The following is a 20616-nucleotide window of genomic DNA, read 5'->3' on the forward strand; positions in this document are numbered from 1 at the left end:
CTTACCAATTGCTCCCCTTAGAATGTGTACTATTTTTGCACTCCCACCAGTTCATCTTTCTGTATTAAAATTTTTGCTAAATAAATGCTAAGTGAAAAATGGTATCTTACTGTATTTTTATTATTTAAAAAACCTTTTTTTTAAAACTCTTTTACGAAGCACAAATAGTAGTAAAAAACACAAATCTTAAGTGTACAATTCAGTGAATTTTTATGTATAGCTATACCATGTAGCTGTTAATCACCATGGCTAATATATAAAACATTTTCAGCTTGTCCCAAGGCCTCTTCTTCTTCTTCTTTTTTTTTTTTTCAGAAGGGCTTTTCTGTGCCCCTTCCTAATCAGTACCAAACACCCACCCTACCCTCCAATCCACCAGAATTAATGGTCTTCCTAATTTTTAATACCACAGGTAGATCAGTTTTGCCCATTCCTGAATTTTACAAAAATGGAGTCATACAGAATTTATTCTTTGGTTTTGCTTTTTTTTTTCAGTCATTATTTCGTTTGTGCAATTCCTCCATGTTGTTTATGTGTAGCAGTAGTTCTTTTAATCCTGCTCATATTCATCATGTGAATGCATTAATATTATTTTATCAATTCTACCTTTGATGGAAAGCATTTGGACTGTTTCCATTTTTTGACTGTCTTGAATAAAGTTGCTATGAATATGAACATGTCTTTTGTTACACATATATACTGTCTTCTTTTGGTTGTATAGGTAGGCCTTACATGTTAGGCTCATACACCAAATGATTTTCTGAATGGTTGTACCAATTGTACCAAATTACCAGCAATGTATGAGAGTTGTTTCACATTTTCTCTCTTTTTAAAATAAGGTTTTATTTATTTATTCATAAGAGACATAGAGAGAGTCAGAGACAGGCAGAGGGAGAAGTAGGTTCTTTGTCATCTAGCCCGATGTGGGACTTGATCCCAGGACCTGGGACCATGCCCCGAATCAAAGGCAGAAATTCAACCTCTAAGCTACCCGGGCATCCCATTGTTTCATGTTATCACTAGTCCTTGGTATTGTCAATATTTTTAAATTTAGCTATCCTTTCTGATATGCAGTGGGATTTCTATGGTTCTTATTTTTTCCCTGATTATTAATGAAACTGAAACCTTTTCATATGACCATTTGGATCATACTCATTACTGACCATTTGGATATCTTTTTTTATGACATGACTACTCAAGTCTATTGACTATTATTTTCATTGAGTTTTCTTTCTTAGTGATATATTGGAGTTCTTCATTCATTCTGTATATGAGCCCTTCTTGGTTTAGTGTGTTACATGTATATGTGCTGATATTGGCATAGAAATATCCTATCCCTATCTGTGATTTGCTTTTCATTCTTTTAATGGCTCTTTTATCAATAGAATTAGTTAATTGTGATGAATTTCAATTTATCATTTTTGAAAGTGATTAATGCTTTTTATTTCTTATTTAATAACTCTTTACCTATTTCAGGAATTATTTTGTAAAAGCAAAATATTTGCTAGAGTTATTTCCCCTGGATCACGCTTTGGAACAGTGCTGGAATAAGGTGATAGCTAAGAAATCTCACCCTATGTATTTCTTTCTTTCTCAGAGTTAATAATTGACAACAGTGGTTTTCCATATGGTTTTCTGGTATGGTTTATGGTATAAGATTCTTGTGTTAGTGATCATAGATAACATTCACTGCAATAGTATTGATAACTAATGTAACGAAATTGAGGGTTAGTTGGGAGTACAGGCTGTCATGGGACTGATGAGTTTGGACTCTATTATTTGCTATCTCTGTGATGTTGGGCAACATCCTGACTGTCTGAACCTCAATTTGCTCATCTGAAATGAAGATAGTAAACTTTCTATCTTGAAGGGTTGATATAAGGATGAAATGAGACAATCCATATAGCATAGTGACTAGCACAGAAGTAAGCACTGGGCATTTGATAACTATTATTAGTTTTGTGTATTACAATTTACAAAGCAATTTTATTGCATTTCAGGGTATGTGAATTTCAGCACAGTATCAGTTTCATACAGCTTTACTTTTGCTTTTTTGTATGGCATGAGAGGTTGTAACCATCCCTCCCATTTTATTTCTTTTCTAGCCTTAACTCTTGTTATCCTCCTCATGATTTAATCATAGCAAACTCTGTTCTGTTTCCAAAACCTATCATGATGTGCTATGATTTTCCAAAATATCTTATTCTTGGATGTCTTCTCTGTATGAGGAGGTCCTTAAGCTCTACCTGAATGATAACTCCCTTATTAAACCTTTCTTGACCTCCCCATAACCATTTTATGTTCTGTATTTTCTACAGTTTTCTATAGTCTATTAACATTTGTCCACTTAATGTGACCAAGTGTAGTCTGCCTCTTCTGTTTGTTTGTATTTTAAATGTTTATATCTCTTCTATTAAACCATAAGCTTTCTAAGGGCTGGAGCTACGTGTTACTAATTTGTGGATTTTCAGAGCTTACACAGGTCCAGAGTACTCATACATGTCCTCAGTGAGTATTTGTGGAAAAAAATGTGTGGATGGAAATGAAAAAATTTCTTTTTAACATCTTTAGGTGAAATTAAAGGACCGCTTGAAATCTCTACAGCAAAACAAGATGTACATGCTTCCCATGGTACTTCAACAGCTGGAGTGGAAGAAATGAGATCTGTAGACATTATTAATGTGCTGCTGAATTTTGAAATAAAAGAGGTATATAATTGTCATCTATTTCTGTAAAGTGAATAAATAATAGATATTTGAAATCACCTCTACTAAAACTTGTGGATTATTGATATGTATGAAAAAAATCTCAATGTAGGCTATTTATAATTTGTATGTAGCAATACAATTTGTAGTAAATTTGAGAGTTTATGAAAGATGAGTTATATTTGGGGTATATACTGTTTCATAGAGAACATGGTAACATGTCCTGTAACATGCTTTTCAGATGATTTTAGAACACTTGGGATGTAGCTTGCTTTGGATTTCATATTAGAAAGTCAGGAAAGGGAAGTAGTGACAGAAATCCTTTGTTAATTTTAGAAACCCTTAATAGAATAAAACATGTAAAAATATGTCTATATTTTTAAAATGTTATATTATCATATATAATATACATGCAAATATATATGATATATTTGGCACAGATCTCTTTGCCGTTAAGAAATATGTTCTATTACCACTATCTGCTTTCCGTCTGCAGAGTCTTGAGGAAAGAGTAAGTGGATTTTCCTTGTCTGTATTTGCACATTCAGATATCCATTGCATGTGCTAAGTGCTGAGGATAGAGTTAAAAGGCAGAAACTCTGAACAAGAAAACAATTAAAATTTTTGTAAGTGCTCCCATTACAAAAGTGTCTGAGGACATTGTGGCTATAATAGTAAGCAGGGGGAATGCATCTAAGCAGGATGAGAGTGTCAGGGAACATTTGTTGGAGGAAGTGACATTTGAGATGAGCTTTTAAGGAATATAAGTAGAGTCTGAGAAAAGGAGATCAGGAAAGGAGCTGGGTGAGTAGATGAGAAAATGTAGTAGACCCAGGGACTTGCAAGAACTTCCTTGCAAAATCCCTTCATCATTATATATATATATATTTAAATATATATATATATATTAAAGATTTCATTTATTTATTCATGAGAGACACAGTGAGAGAGAGAGGGAAAGAGGCAGGCAGAGACACAGGCAGAGGGAGAAGCAGGCTCCATGCAGGCAGCCCAATGCGGAACTGGATCCCAGGTCCCCAGGATCAGGCCCTGGACTTAAGGTGGCGCTAAACTGCTGAGCCACCCTGGCTGCCCTCCCTTCATCATTATGGTAGAGATCATGTTCTTCCTCTAAGTTAAAAATAATAAACTTTAAATCAAATGAGTTCTACTTTTCTTATCTGAAATATATGCTTTTCAGCTAATTTCTTTCACCTTAAAACTTTAATGTTTTGTGGTTAATATTAGAGTTATTGAAGATAAGCTTTAATAATTGAAACAATGATAGATGAATCATTCTATTTGCAAATGAGCTTCATTAACAAGTGTGCATAGAAAACCCATAAGCTGTTTTTAATGTCATTTATAATAAATACTATTATAGTTCCATTCCCTGAGGACATGGAAAGCAGGGGAGGCAAATTTGCATTCCCCCAAGCCAGTACTTGACACTATCTTAAGACATTTTTGGTTGTCACCATCTGAGGAGAGGGAACTGCTGACAACCAGTGTGAGAGACCACTGTTACCACTAAACATCTTAAAATGCACAGATCTGCTCCCTCACTACAAAAAATTATCCAGTCCAAAATGTCAATGGTACCAAGCTTGAGAAAGCTTGCCTTAGGATTAGTATAAAAATTGACCATTTATCAAATAGATTTCCAGATGAAAGGCCATCCATCAGACTAGACTTCTGGGAATTAGGCAGAACTACTTTCTTTGTTTTTTTAAATCTTACCTTAACGATCACTAGAATACACTGGCAGTGTTTCAGAAGTCCAAACAAGTAAGTGTACTTTCCAAAGTAAATAACACTAGGCATTTTTCTAGGCACAAATAGTAGTACACATCTTTACATTATGTGAATTTTTTTTATTATATCAGTCTGAATGGCTATGAAATTGTTGACTTACCTTCATGATATATTAGTGGAATTGTATGTGATAATACTGGGGCCTTTTCTAGGTTGTGATTACTTTGATGAAAAAAGCAGAAAAGAAAGGAAGGCCTTTACATGAACTGAATGTCCTGCAGCTTGGAATGGAAGCTAAAGTTAAACCCTATGACCTGACTGCTAAAGCTTATTTAAAAAAAATTAGTATGCGATGCTTTGAGTTCAGTGGTAAGTGTGAAGTATAGTCTGTGTAAATTATTCATGTTAGAGACATGGTCTATACCTTTTTGTCAGTAGTAAGTACATTTATTAATGTTACCATAATTATTTAGTTGATTAAATTTCTTATGTTGATAAAAAGGAATTTGATATTTAAAAATTTATTTTCTATATAGTTACCATAAAGTAAGAATATATCTGAATATATATATGTTCTGAATATATATATATAAATATATATATACCATGAAGTAGAATACATTCAAGTCCACTTTTTATTGTGTATCAAGCCAACTTTTAAAATTGTTATGGATGTTTAAAGTTATAGGAACTCTAGGGGCTAACTTTAAAGCAAACATCTTGAGAATAATCCTTAGTTTATTTTATAGCTTTTTTCTTCAATATATTCTTTCTGATTTGTTCAAATGAATAATACCAGTAGTGTAAATATTACAACAGTTATAATTGACTGGTACTGGGTATTTTTCAAAAATTTTTATGGAGTTTTTTTTTTTTTGGAGTTTTTTTTCAAAGCCACTTTTATTGAGGTATGATATATATGCCTTAAAATTCTGTTTAAAAATACATTTGAAATGTCTGAAAGACTTACTGGAGTGGCCCTGTGTTTTTTATTTTTAGACTCTGTAGGACAGCCGCTTCACATTATTAACTCTTCTAATGTAACTGAGGAGCCGCTGCTAAAAATGTCACTGACAAAGGTACCTGGTTTCCTTCTAGGATTCTTTAATATTTGAATATATGAAGTTGTGTAATTCTCCCATATTTAATATTTCAATTTTCCTCCCTATAATTTTTCATTCTAAAGCTCATTGATTACAGTGAATTAGCAAGCATCCAACAATAATCTTTTGAATTAACCCTTATATTGAATAAGTGAGTATGTACAAAGTTTTGTGGTAATCTGAAGCAAATTTGTCATAATCTATATATGCTGGCATTTTCCCTTACCTTTAGCATTTATTCCTACATAGGATAAAGAATTTTAGTTTTTGCTTCTATAGAGTGTGAGAAATGCTTCAGGATTTTTGGCACATGCCTCTTTGCCATTAAGAAATATGTTTTTAGTGTTTTCATAGCATCCTTGAAAAGTAGAGAATGTGTATGTACATATATATGTGTGTGTATATACGTAGGCACGTGTATATATCTATATAAGTATATATTTGTATATATATTTTTTCAGTGTGTGAGTTCTTAGTATTTTCAACCCCATGGTTTAATCTTCCACTATTTCTAGGCAGACAGTGATGGACCAGAATTTACAACCATTCATGACAATACCAAACAGAGACTGAAGGTAAGTATTTTCTAATTCACCATAAGGCAGTATTATAGTGGAGTTAATGAGTAGAGGTAAGTATTTTCTAATTCACTATAAGGCAGTGTTAATGATTACATCTAGCTTTGTAGCCATCTTTCCCTGCACCCTCACCAACAAATAATATACTTTTTAAGGGAATTTTATACATGATTATTTGGCCTAGTATTGATGGTAGCATTAAACATATGAATTAAATATTGGCTTTAGGGTTAGAATAAAATTAAGGACAAGGCTAAAAGTATGGCTCAGTACAGAAATAGTTTACGATATATTTGAGCTTATATAGTCTGTCCTGGATGCATCTGAAATGTTATTGATCTAAGGCCCTATATTACTTACTGTATCTTTCCTTAAAACCCACCAGTTAAGGTCTGAATAACAGTTGAGCATGAGTGGAGACAGACTGTCAGTTTATTGTCTGATTGAGATTAACCAGTGATTAATAGTGAGTTCTTTCTTAAAAAAAAAAACAAAAAACCTTAATTGATCTTTTCTTAAATGAATTGTCCTTCAACATATACAAATAAGTATATGTCACCATATACCATAAAAATGTCACCATATCTGAACTCTGCCTCTCTAATTGTTTATTATCTTAGGTTTCATTTTCATCCTTAGACTTAATACTTCATTTGGAAGCTTTACTATCCTTCATGGATTTCTTATCATCTGCTGTTCCATCTTCTGAACCTTCCTCTTTGGAAAAGGAATCATCTGAGCTGAAACCACTTGTGGGGGAGTCCAGAAATATCGTTGTCAAAGCTGGTATTAACTTTTGAGTCATGGTCTAATACTTTCTGTCTGAATTTTTAATAATCATATGATAACTTATATTTTCAAGCTAAGACAAATATTTAGCATCTTAATATTACAGCTGCTCTGACAGATTTAGTTTCAAAAGTAAGCAAATTTTACCTCTGCGGTAGGGACAGGATAATTTTGTGAGAGATTTAAAAGAAATTTTAATATTAATCATGTATTTGTATTTTATTTCACTGTCTGTCCTTTACATAAAATAAAATTATACGTAGGTACTTTGTATTGATGTCTCTGCAGCCTTCACTTCAGTGCAAGTGAGAACAGAAGAAATTAAAATATGAATACAGTCATGCATAGTACAAAGGCCCATTTCTGTCAGTCACATAAGTGTTTTGTAGGGCACAAAAGGAAGAAGAATATCATGGAAGAGACAGACTCATTTTAGTTTCTAACCAAATTTGAGTTTAAATCACATAAAGTTATGGGCATATGTTCCTTAAGCATATGGCTTGTGCTATGAGTTAGATATGATGTTATCCTGAGTGAACATGCACCTGTTTTCAAGCCATATATCATCTAAATTATTTTTCTTTCATATGACGTGATTTGAATATCCAAAACTAGTAATTTAATTTTTAGACCCTTACGTGTTTTGAGTGACATCTGTATTACTGACATCTTTAAAGCATAAAGCTTTAGTAATATTAGATCTGATGTAAGGTTGAGAATTTTTTAACAAGGTGTCAGAGCAATACTTTTGCTATAAACTAAAGAGGTTTATTGTTGTGTACTTGTTATATTAATATCTGTGGAAATACTTCTTTATATAACATACATATATACATACATGTGCACATACAATTGGATAAATGAAAGAGCAATGTTTAAGTTCACAATAAACTACAAAAGTTATTAATCCAAAGAAATAGTCTTCCAATTGTGCTCTCTAGTTGATTTTAGTGGTTTGATTATAGTTTTTATGGTTTGATTTATATCTTAGGGGAAAAAAATCTCTGTTATCACCTTAGTGATTAAGGACTGATGTCCTGTGCTTTTTTACAGTATTATAGGAAAAGGAATGTTTCCCTCATCAAGACATATCTCTAGAAAAATATATCCTAAATTTATCAATCAAGACCTGGACCAAAGTTAGATTAAGGGAATCCATTTGATTGTGATTCTTATAGACAATACACATACTTTTTTTTTGTATTTTTTAATCTTTAGCTCTTTATATTTATGCCTCATAGACCTAAACCTTTTTTCCAAGAAGAAAAATTATAGGAAAGTTTCCATCTAACAAATTGTACTTTCAAGGTTCTATTAAAGGTTGCTTTTATTCTTAAGTTGGAGGGGAATAGACTCGTTTCTGATTGGCATTTGAAAATTGAGTAAAATCCATATTAATTTCATGTTATCTTAACGGAAGTCTTTTTGATTCTTCATAGTTCATAATGTACTTTTTGTGAATTTTACATTATTTAGTCTGTTATACCGTCTTTGCACTTTGCTAATCTCAAGGTTTCTGTTATTTTTCAGTATCTAGCAGTACTTCTCAAGATGATGTGTTTGATTTAAAGGTCATAGCTGAATTAAATGCATTTAATGTCTTTGTCTGTGATCAGAAGTGTAACATTGCAGATATTAGAATACGTGGTAAGTAATGATTTCCTTGGCGTAGGTATTTCTGTTTCTTTACATAGACCTCAAGGAAGAGTGAGCTTGTGTATGTTAGGTTTCATATGAGTCATCATTTTGTTTACTTATATTGAAGACTTGCAGAAGCTTTTCAAAGATGTACTTTGAAATGTTGGACATGGATTTGTTAGGATTCACAGCTGACATGAAACATTTCTTACATATTTTTCAAATTTTAGAATAAATCTAAGGCTTCGTTGCTTATGTTCCTTTTATATTTTCAGAATAATATAACCTTAATTTAAACTGAGAAATTAATATCACAACTCCTCACTAAATAAAGAAAATGTTACTATCTTTATTTCCCTTGTCTTTTGTACATATAGAATCAAAATAGAAGTACCTAAAGGAAATTTTGTAAGCATTACCCATCATCAGCTTGATGAAAGAATAGGTTCATATTATACCATGGGTTCTTGAACCAGACTGCCAAGATTCAAGTTTTGGCTCTAACACTTATTAGCTGACCGTGAGAAAATTAATTAATTTTTCTGTATCTTAGTTCCCCTTTTGTAAAATGGAGATAATTATAATAATTACTTATGGGATTGTTGTGATAGTTATAATAATTATTTTTAGGATTATATACACATTTACATATACTTAGAAAAAGTGATTGGTACATAGTAAGCACTTGAAAAAAAGGTTAAAAAGTAAGTACTATTAACAATTATTACTAAGTATCTCTTTCATGGATGGCATGTAATAGGTTGAACTTATTACTGGGTCTTAGCTATAGGCATTCTCTTTTACTAAGGAGTGGTTTTAAAAATCATTATGCTTTTAGAAATTATGGGAATAACCAAAATTTTTTGAAGGGAAAGATTATATTTTAGATACACTTTATTGTAGAATGAATATTTATTCATCAAATTATATTCATTTATGCTTAGTTATCAGAGCATTAGTTTTCATAATAAGTGCTTGTTAAGAAATACTGTGTGTCTTCCTCTGTGACTACTTGTGATCTTGCCAGTGCACAGGATATTTGTTTGAAAACCTGTGATTAATTCTCTTTGAAATTTGGTTTTGTTTGTCTTTAAAATTTCCACAACTTTTATGTATGAAATACCTGTAGCACTTAAAGATATTGTAACCTTTATTCGGCATCTCATACATAGAAGTTGATACCTTTAGTATGTGTAATAGTAATTTTATTCATTCTTTATCTTGGTAGTGTATTTTTTAACTTGATTAAATACCACTAAATTGGGTCACTTGGGTTGGATGAAAAGTTTGTAAATGTTATGTTTCCCATAGGAATGGATGCCTCTATTTCTGTGAAGCCAAAGCAGACTGACATGTTTGCCAGACTTAAGGATATAGTAATTACGAATGTTGATTTGCTGTCCATTCACAAAAAGGTACTTAAAAAACAGGTTTCAGGAAAATGAGGCTGTTCGAGATGGCAGGGTAGGAAGGTCTTGAACTCACCTCCCCCCACAGCCATAATAATTCTACAGAGCCAAGTGGCATAATTTTCTCTGAAAAGGTCTTGAAAACTAGATGAATAGCACCTTCACAACAAAAGATAAAAGGGCCATATTGAGATGGGTGGGAGAGGCAGAGATTCAAGTATTTCATTCATTTTGAATTAAATTTGTTATATGGCATAAAGACAGTGGTCCAAGTTTATGCTTTTATATATAGCTGTCCTGTTTTGTTGATAATTATACTCTTTGGCATGTAGCTGTCCAACACACTTATTGAAAATATTGTCTTTCCTCGTTGTGTAGTCTTGCCTCCTTTGTTGAAAATTAATTGATCATATGTACATGGGTTTATTTTGGGGCCTTCTAGTCTGTTCCATTGATCTATGTGTCTCTTTTAATGCCAATACCATACTGTTTTGATTACCATAGCTTTGTAGAATCTAAGACTGGAAGCCATAGTACTCCTAGAAGAAAACATACATGGCAAGGTCCACGTTGGTTTTAGCTAAGAATGTACAGATTAATAGAAACCAAAAAAATAACATCAAAAAATGTTTTAAATGAAAAATAATTTCCATATTGAAATTTTGTTTTGATTTTTGGTTGAGATGCCTTTATTCATTTGTTCATTGTATATTCATTAATAGTAATGTGTCAGGCAATTTGTTAGGGATTGGATATGAATATGGTTATTATGTGCTTTCACATTGTGTATAGGCTGGATGATTTGTAAGTTATATCTGACCAATTAAGTGACTGATATTTCCATTAATTAAAACTTTTTTTGTAGAAATAGGAAAAAGTTTTGTGAGCAAAGTGTTTTTAACAATTTATTGAAGGTTGAATTTAAATAGTGCTTCTTCATATGTTAAGGATTTTTTAATTAGGAAACTTATTTATATTTCAGCTCTTTTGATATAGTGTAGCTCTTTTGATGTAATAACCAGTTAATTTAATACTTTTAGGCTGTCTCTATTTTGGGAGATGAAGTCTTTAGGTTCCAAATGACTCTTTATCCAGATGCTACAGAAGGAAAGGCCTATGCTGATATGTCTAAAGTGGATGGGAAACTTAGCCTAAAAGTGGGTTGTATCCAAATTGTTTATGTTCATAAATTCTTCATGTCTCTTTTGGTAAGTTTATTTTTAAATGTATTTATTTCTCATTGAGACCTAAATATCTTTGCCTATACATTTGAACTTAGATAGTCAAAATATTTACTAATAGGGCTGTGTGCTAAACACCTAGATGCTGAACAGAATATTATAGTGAAGGAATTCCTTTACATGATGGATAACCAGATGAATTTTTGTTATCTTTGTTACCATTCTTTCACATTTCCATAGTTACATAATTTAAAAGTACTTTTTTGTGTTTTAATTTAGGTATTTTCAGTGTTGTTTTGTCAAATACCCTTAAAGATATTTAGCTAAAAGAATATTTTTATGAAGGACTAATATTGGATTTTATGGCTTTTAATTATAATTGATCAACAAAGCCATATAGTTATTTTCTTCTAATTATTTCCATGTAAATGTTATGGGCTGAAGAGTTTTAATCTGTTTATGCCTCTTAGCAGGGCTGTTATTCAAAGGTTATAAGTTATGGATTTCTACCTAAACAATCAGAGGTGATGGTTGTTAGTATCTCAGAGTATGTCTGTGTAGACTTACACTCTCCATATATACAATTATAAATAACATCTCTTTTAACTCTTTTATTTAGTTTTTCTTTTTAAGGTAAATGCTCTTTAAAGTTAGTTTTTTTTTTTTAAGGAAATCTAAATATCAGTCTCTTTCAACAGAACTTCCTCAACAATTTCCAAACTGCCAAAGAAGCTTTGAGTTCAGCCACAGTCCAGGCTGCAGAAAGAGCTGCTTCCAGCATGAAAGACTTGGCTCAAAAGAGTTTCCGCCTTTTGATGGATATTAACTTGAAAGCACCAGTTATTATCATTCCTCAGTCTTCAGTATCGCCAAATGCTATTGTAGCAGATCTGGGTTTAATCAGAGTTGAAAACAAATTTAGCTTAGTTCCTATGGAACATTATTCTCTTCCTCCAGTCATTGACAAGATGAACATTCAGCTAACTCAGTTGAAGTTGTCTAGGTACAAATATATAATTCATTTGTATACTACTGCTAGAAACAGAATTCTCATAAAATCTTTGGTAGGGATAAAATACTCTCATGATTTGTGGTTCTCATCCTTGCTTTTTATAATTATAAAACCATGACCATTGGTTTTTGGTCAGTGATAAAACTAGTGTGCCTCATAGAATCTCTGTTTTGTCTTACCACATTTATTATGTAGTTTTCTTCATTTTGTAGACATTAAGGGGGGCACATGATATAATGAGCATTGGGTATTATATAAGAGTGATGAATCACTGACCTCTGCCTCTGAAACCGATAATATATGTTAATTAATTGAATTTAAGTTAAAAAATTAAAATTAAAAAAAATAAAATTTACTCAGTATACTTAATTTAGACTTATTTTTATTCTTCACTTTGCCTATAGCTATTTTCTGTCAATGGGAGAAAACTTCTTAAAATGTAATAAAAGTTAAGATTTTTTTTCTCATTTCTAAACCTTGCCACTTTTGGGAATTCTCAGTGTGGTATGTAAAGGATTACTGAATCCAAATGGGAAAGTGTTGAGTCTGTTGAAAGACTTTTTTTTTTTTTTTTTTTTTTTTTTTAAGATTTTATTTATTGGGCAGCCTGGGTGGCTCAGCGGTTTAGCGCTGCCTTCAGCCCAGAGCGTGATCCTGGGTACCAGGATTGAGTCCCGCGACGGGCTTCCTGCATGGAGCCTGTTTCTCCCTCTGCCTGTGTCTCTGCCTCTCTCTCTCTCTCTCTCCCTCTCTCTCTCTCTCTCTCTGTGTGTCTCTCATGAATAAACAAATAAAATCTTTTTTAAAAAAAAATGTTAAAAAAAGAGAAACAAATGTTAACATTTGTTTGCATGATGCTAGTTGCTAATATTCAACAGTCTTTGTGAAAGTAGTAAATAGTATAATAGTCATACTTTCTGTCTTTGAAATCAGCATTATGTAGGTTTTGTATCAGAAAGGTCTTGATTTATTCTGATTTGGATTGATTTGTGAAAAGAAACATGTTTTAAAGAATTCTTATAGCAGCCTTCAATATCTAGGTAAACTATGGAAACTGTTAGACAATATGATAGTCTTCATTCTAAAACATAAATGTCAAAAATATAAAATAAATTCTTGTTTATCTTTCAGAACTCTTTTGCAGAATGGCTTGGCACAACCTGACATTGAAATTTTAAAACCAGTCAACTTACTTTTGTCCATACAGCGAAATTTAGCAGCAGCATGGTATGTGCAAATTCCAGGGATGGAGATAAAAGGAAAACTAAAACCTATGTTGGTAAGTATATGTGTACAGTATATGAAAATTGCTGGGTAGGCTTTTATTATTCATCACAATGCCATTCTAGCATACATCAGAAGTGATGAAGCAGGGGTGCCTGGGTGGTGCAGTTAGTTGGTTGGGTCAGACTGCTGCTTTTGGCTTGGGTCATGATCTCAGGGTTGTGAAAGTGAGCCCTGCATTGGGCACTGCACTTAGCACAGGTGCAGAGTCTGCATGAGTTTCTCTCTGCCTCTGTCCCTCCTGCTTGTGCTCTCTCAAAGAAATAAATCTTAAAAAAAAAAAAAAAAAAAAGCAGTGAAGCATTAAAAGGGAATACTTTGTTAACTGAAAATGAGGTCATCCTAATTCTCACACTTTATTTCACTTTAGTCACGTATCTGGTAAATCCAGCAAGAAATCTGAGATAAAAACTCATTGGAATCTACTGAAAATATTATTAATAATTTTGGAAAGTTCTATTAAAGTTTAAGGCAGTAGAATAGCAAGATAGTATAAAGTACTATTTAGATACCACACTTTAGGAGTATTTTTTTTTAATTCTTTATTTATTTGAGAGAGAGCACAAGTGGGGAGAGGGAAAGGAGCAAGCAGACTCTATGATGAGCATGGAGCCTGACGTGGAGCTAAATCCTGCCACCCTGAGATCGTGACCTAAGCTGAAATCAAGAGTCAGTCACTTCACTGACTGAGCCACCCAGGTGTCCCTCCCTGCTTAGGAGTATTTTTAATGTAAAGAAGCACTCTTTTAATTAGAAAGTGGACATTTTAAATAGGTGAGTATGTAACTTGGTAAGCATATAAATATGGAAATACTTATAGTGTAGTTAGCAGGTCATATGTTGGCTTACAGGGAGAAATGATAATGGCCAAAGACAGTTATGTAAGTATAGGAATCCTATGGTCTTTGTGTGCCTGTATGTGAAACCATTGAAGCCAAATACTAGGGGATAGGGGAAGAGAGAGAGTGACTGAACAGAGATTGTGAAAAACAAATAAAAATTTAGTAGTTTTTAATACCTGTGATTACTTTAGAGTAAGTTCTGGATAAAACAGAAAGGGTTAGAGGAGCCGAGTTCTATTAAAGAAGTTAAAATTGAAGTTTATTGTAGGGATGAAAGGTCCTGTGTGTAGTTTTGCGTAAATATGGTACATGGGAAGAGTGTCTAGGGTATTCATAAAGACTTCTCTCTTTCAGAGTATGTGACTCTTCCTTTAACTTCTCCCTTACTATTGAAAGATTAAATCTCAGGGCTAATATTTGACCTTTTCCCTTTGCTTTCAAAGATTGTGTGGTTATAGGTTTGCTGAAAGCAAAAGTAAAGCCTATATGTTTATCAGTAAGAGAATATGGACCAAACAATGGTATATTCATGCAGTAGACATTATAAACCAGATAAAGTGAGTGAGCTAGAACTTAAAATGGATATATCCTAAACATAAAAATGGAAAAAAATTGTGTTGTAAAATAATAGTATAATTCTATGTTATTTCAAGTTTTATAATGAGCAAGACAATGGACAGTGCTATCTATTATTTATAGGGAATGCAGTAGTGGTAAGTATAAGAAAGCATTCATGGGAAGAATAATTCAGGATAGTGTCTTTCTCTGAAAAGGAACATAGAGGGGATGGGGTCTCATAGAAGTAAACATGGGGCTTCAACCATATCTATAATGGGGAAACAAGACCTAAAGGAAATATAGCAACTTGTAAGATTTGACAAAGCTAAATGATAGGCATATTGGGGAGGATTATTGTATCTTCTCTGCTTTTCCTTTATGCTGGAAGTATTTCAAAAGAAACTAGAAAAAAATAGTAAGAGCTCCGTCAGTTTAACATCAAAGCATGATCATCACTTTAACTAAAAGGACCCTTGTTAAATCAAGAATGCAGCCATAGTGTGTATAGTTTCCACTGCTAATGTGTCAGCAGTCCAGGCCTCTCAGAACACTCCTTCTTGGGTATTGAGTCTGTGTACTTTTCCTAGGTCTAGAGTGTAGCTAAAATGGATATTTGGTAAGTGATACCTGTAAGTTGTTTTGGGTAGATCATCTTGACAGTTCTTAAAAAACTGTGGTGCCATCTCTTAAATTGTCCTTCAGACTTACTGAAGGGTCAGTCTGAATATGTAATACAGCTGCTCTTTTCACCACAGCAAACCAGAAGAGGTGATGAAGTTAGCTGCTTTTCAGGCAGTTGTTATTTCTTGGTATCACACATGAGAATGAAGATACAAGGAAGTTCTAGGGAGTTAAAGTGACATCTGTTTTCCTAGGATTGGGGCTTGTAGCAAACAAGAAATCCTTGGTCATTACTTCAGGCTAAAATATCTCCCCATTTTCATTTAGGCTGGGAATCAGAAAATTTTCCTGTCAATAGGGGCCTAATTTGGGGAACAAAGGGTTCTGTGGTGTTCAAAGGAGAAGGTGCTGTGAATGCATGCATGCCTATATCAATTTGTGTTTAAGTACTTGAAACAGGGCTTTTGGACCACTGTATGTGTAGGAAAAATGTACAAAAGATAGAAAGATTAAAAGGTTTAATGGATCTTAGAGCCAGTGGCAGCTACTTTTGTTCTAGCTGCTTCATGTTGTATAGCCACCTATGAGGAAGATGATATTATTTCTGTTTTATTATTTTTTTAAGATTTTGTTTTAGAGCATGTGCACACTGGCAGGTGGAGGAGTAGAGGGGGAGGAAGAGGGACAAGCTGACTCTACGCCCAGTGTGAAGCTTGCTGGATCCCAGCACCCTGAGATCACAACCTGAGCTGAAATAAAGAGGTTGGATACTCAATAGACTGAGCTACCCAGGCACCCCATCTTTCTGTTTTAAAGATTGAGAAACCTGGCTTAAGGAGACTAAGAAACTTGGCAAATATCATAGTCTTAAAGTTGTAGGGTTGATACAGAGCTGGCTGATTCAAAAGCTCTTGCTTTTCCTCCCTCCCTTCCTTTCTTTTTCTCTTTCTCTTCTTTCCTTTTTTCTTGTCACATATCCCCTTTTATAAAAGTAGGAAATGAATAGGATATTCCTTTCCTGCTCTGTGGTTTGGTTTGAAAAAATTCTTTGTAGACACTTTGGTTATTTTCCAAGTGACATTATTCTTGATGAGTTGAACAAATGTCTTAGGCATGTCCAGATGTATTTGTATGGGGGAATAAAAACTACATTGCAGGAGAGCTTCTTGGCAGAAGGTAGAAATTGAACAGCACTCTTCTTGTATTGAGTTTGGATGGAAGTGAAGTTGAAGAGGGAGCAGGTACTGAGCCAGAAGAGAGAGAGGCCGATTGGAGATGAGGAGATAGGAGAGGGGAGAGAAGCACAGGTTCAGGAACATACAATAAAGATAGGAACAGACATGAAGAGTGACAGATGCAGGGGCTTGGGTGTGAGTGCAGGCAGAGTGTTTTTCCACATGCAGAGTGTCTCATACTATACAAGATGAAATCCTTATCTCCTATATTTACTGTCCCAATTCCTTTTTTGTTGTTGTTGTTCAGATGGACATTGAATATGAGGAACTGTAAATTAAAACATGGATGTGATATTCTGTGTTTTTATTCCTTTATATTAACAACTTATTGTTGCTTTCTAGATTGCTCTCAGTGAAGATGACTTAACAGTTTTAATGAAAATTCTGCTAGAAAATCTTGGAGAAGCTTCTTCACAGCCAAGCCCTACACAGACTATCCAGGAGGCTATAAGAATAAGGAAAGATGTTCTGGGTGGGTCCGACCACCTCAAAGGTATAAATTAATGAAGATTTTTGCTTTGATCATGGAGAAAAATTAGTGTTAATGCCGTATGTATGTATAGTGTCTTTTTAGTTGTCTAGCATAATGTGGTATGAACTGATTCAGTATTATAGTATTTACTATAAAAATTGGCTTGGTACAGGGCCTGGGGCTGCCTTGGAACTCCCAAAAAAGGAGGTATGCTCATTGTCTTCTGTAAGAGGAGAAACCACCTATTGTCTATAGGATACATGTTGGCCCCTTTACTTAAAAAAGCTGAATTTGCTGAATTCAAAAGCCACTGAGGTGGTGGACCTTGAGATTATAGCAAATTAGGCATACAGCATAGTAAGGTTCCAAAATAATTGAGAGAAGAGGATCTCGGTATCCTACACTGATGACTGGCCCACAACAAAGGAAGGTTGTTTTGTACAAAAACAGCTTCATTTATTTGGTTTTATTGGAGTGATATAGTCATATACGTAAGGGAATTTTCCACATTATTAGAATGGGATCTTTTAAAATTATTTTAAATTCATTTTTAAAAGATAATTTTTATAAAATGAAAGTGTCCTTCGTGCTCAAAACAGTTATTTAAAACATAATTTTATTTTATTTTATTTTTTTTTAAAACATAATTTTAATCTGTTTTAATCATTTAAAGTCATTGATGGACATCATATGTTTTATTAAACTTATAAATAGGTTATGTTTCCATGGCTGAAAAGAGATGAAGTATCCCTTGCCCTTCTAATAAATGGTCCCATACTGTTGTGCTTTTATAATGTCAGATCATCAGCTGTTACTTCAGAAAGTAATAGATAAAAAAACTCCCAGTTAATAATACCATTAATATTGCTTCTTCTATGGTTGGACCCAGTGTGTTTTGAAATCACAAAATAAATGACTAGAGCAGTGTGCAGAAAAGGTTTTTGTTTCAGGTGGATAGTAATGAGTACTCCCTGGGCTTAGTGAGGCCAGCATCTTCTCCCCAGATTGGGTTTATGCTACAGTATGGATAAATGCTAGATAAGCAGGCTGTTGCTATGGTTAGACAGAACTGTGTACAGATGAATAAAGATAGCAGGCAGGCTTTATGTGATTAATGATCTCATTATGTTCAGCTGTGGTCAGTTTGTTTATCTGGTTCTGGCTATATTGTTAATGTGGTCCTTGGGAAAACTTGTGAATTCAGATGAAAGCTGCAAAAGAATGAAGATTAGAATGTGAATTACTTTCAGGAAGAGTGAAGGAAAAAACTAGTGTTTTCCAAATCGGAGAAGCATTTATCTGGTTAAAATTATGCAGTGTTTTCTCTTCTAGCATCTTGTAAGAGCGCTTCCCTATAAATGATCAAAGAATAGAATCAGTCTCTAATAGAGATGATAAAATCACTTTGTAAGAATGATTGAAAGCAGTATCTATTCTTACTCTTATTGTCTAAAAAGTTTTTGCCTAAAGATAAGGGAATGGACAAAATTACTTCTTGAAATCTCTTACCTTGGAATTTCAAAAGCTCCCTGCCCCATGTTATATTTGAGCTCTGTTTGACTCAGCTATTGAATTATATTCTGTTCTTGTCAACATACTGAGTTGGGTGATACATGTAATTAAAAATAGAATTACACCATGCTAGCAGAGTATCTGTTACTAATTGTCTGTTATAGGTCAAAGTATTTTATTTTTCTGTGCCTCCAATTTCATAATAAGACCCCTTCTTTTTGTTGCTTTTTAAAAAATGTAGATGGCCTGCCTCTGTCATTTTGCCCTGTACTAAACATATACAGAATAAATCATTGCCATTTTATTTTTTATTTTTAAATTAAAAAATTTTATTGGAGTTCAATTTGCCAACATATAGCATATCATCCAGTGCTCATCCCATCCCGTCAAGTGAATCATTGCCATTTTAATTAATTGTCTCATAATATGGTTTAAAGAATCCTAGAAGTATGATACAGATTTAGAATAATAAATTATTAGCTTTTAAAATAAGTATAAAATAATGTACCTACTTAAAGCTTTTTAATTTTCATACTTATGTTTGAACCATCAGAACAAGATTTGACAGACTCAAAGCTTTCCGTGGACCAAAATGTCACTCTCCAATTTGACTTTCACTTTGAATCTCTTTCCATTGTCCTTTATAACAATGATATCAACCAGGTATGTAGTCCATGTCTTTATTAGAGATAAATCTAAAAATGCTAATAAAGGGAAGACAATGCAAGACCAATGTATATTCTCTAGGCCAAATAGAATTTAATAAACGTATTAATTTTTTTTTTACTTCTTTCCAAGTAACATCAGCACTGAACCACTTAGATCCATCTCTAGTAGAGGAATTTATGTATACATATATAACTATTTAAGGAGAATAATTTAGTAGTGGCTTTGAAATGTTAGAGGATCCTTTCAAAGTTCATGATTATCCAGTATATGTAAGCATTAATTGTATTTCTATTGAATAAATTTTATATATAATAGATATGTATGAAGGATACTCATTAGTAGATTGAAGAACGAAGATCTAGTGCCATGATTTGAAGTAATTAATGAATCAGTAGTATTTTAGAAAGCTATTTTTTTGTTACGTAGATAGTATCTTCAATAAATATTTTTACTATATCAGTTATGTTATATTGCTCATAATAAGTACATCATGTGACAATATCCATAATCTGCATTGATTATATATATCTGTTGTTAATGTTTATTTATGTTTTATTTTGTTTTCTAAAAGTTATACAATATTCATATATTATTACTGTTGAGCCTTGAGCTAGTATCTGCCATTTATGCAATAAAGTACTTTCGTTTCTAATGTTTAATGTTAATGAAAAGAACAGAAAATGACCTTATGGAAAATGAACAGTTAAATGTATTCTTCATTTCACTTAAGGAGCCATCATTCTACTGGTTCCCCAGCCTTAGAATGTTGGTATTTTTTTTACTTTCTTCTTTGTTCACCTTTATTCGTTAGACACTGAGTATTACCATTTTTTTCTTTCTTTCCTGTCACTTCTCACTGCTACTTTATTTGAAACTTCTTAGCTCACCCTACTGCAATGGCTTCCTTGTTTGTTGCTTTTTTCTTTCATCCATACTAGACATTGGCACAAGTTCAGTTTCCTACATGAATCTCATGTAGCCATTTACAACTTCCCATTTTACTAAAAAACATTCAGTATTATGTTATCTGAATTTTACCTTATTAAAAAAATTAAGTGGCTCCAAGTTGTTTACATCAATAACTATATATTGTGATGGGTAGATATGTCACAGATCATTTCTATTAATAGTTACAGATCAAAAGTTTGTGAATTATTTATATTTTAAAAACTTACATTCCAAATTTGCCAATAATAATGTCAGTAAGGCCTGACCCATATGCATCCAATGTACTGTCTTGAGTGACAGATGTA

The 20616-nt window shown here is 33.0% G+C and overlaps 1 protein-coding gene across 2 annotated transcripts in view; it reads left to right on the forward strand.

Annotated features, from left to right (window-relative positions):
- VPS13C (vacuolar protein sorting 13 homolog C) overlaps window positions 1-20616 on the forward strand; it is a 174369-nt gene that overhangs the window by 90607 nt on the left and 63146 nt on the right. For both annotated transcript variants that reach the window (XR_008663727.1, XM_055319705.1), the window contains exons 36-47: window positions 2572-2708; window positions 4673-4829; window positions 5460-5539; window positions 6079-6138; window positions 6762-6927; window positions 8461-8577; window positions 9880-9983; window positions 11018-11185; window positions 11857-12161; window positions 13302-13449; window positions 17053-17203; window positions 19248-19357. Coding sequence is in view for 1 of the 2 variants with exons in the window: in XM_055319705.1 (XP_055175680.1) it covers window positions 2572-2708; window positions 4673-4829; window positions 5460-5539; window positions 6079-6138; window positions 6762-6927; window positions 8461-8577; window positions 9880-9983; window positions 11018-11185; window positions 11857-12161; window positions 13302-13449; window positions 17053-17203; window positions 19248-19357 (1703 nt within the window). In the remaining variant the exon portion in view is untranslated. The remainder of the gene's footprint in view (window positions 1-2571; window positions 2709-4672; window positions 4830-5459; window positions 5540-6078; window positions 6139-6761; window positions 6928-8460; window positions 8578-9879; window positions 9984-11017; window positions 11186-11856; window positions 12162-13301; window positions 13450-17052; window positions 17204-19247; window positions 19358-20616) is intronic.

Source organism: Nyctereutes procyonoides, unplaced genomic scaffold (assembly GCF_905146905.1).
Source record: "Nyctereutes procyonoides isolate TBG_1078 unplaced genomic scaffold, NYPRO_anot_genome, whole genome shotgun sequence".
NCBI classification, from domain to species: Eukaryota; Metazoa; Chordata; class Mammalia; order Carnivora; family Canidae; genus Nyctereutes; species Nyctereutes procyonoides.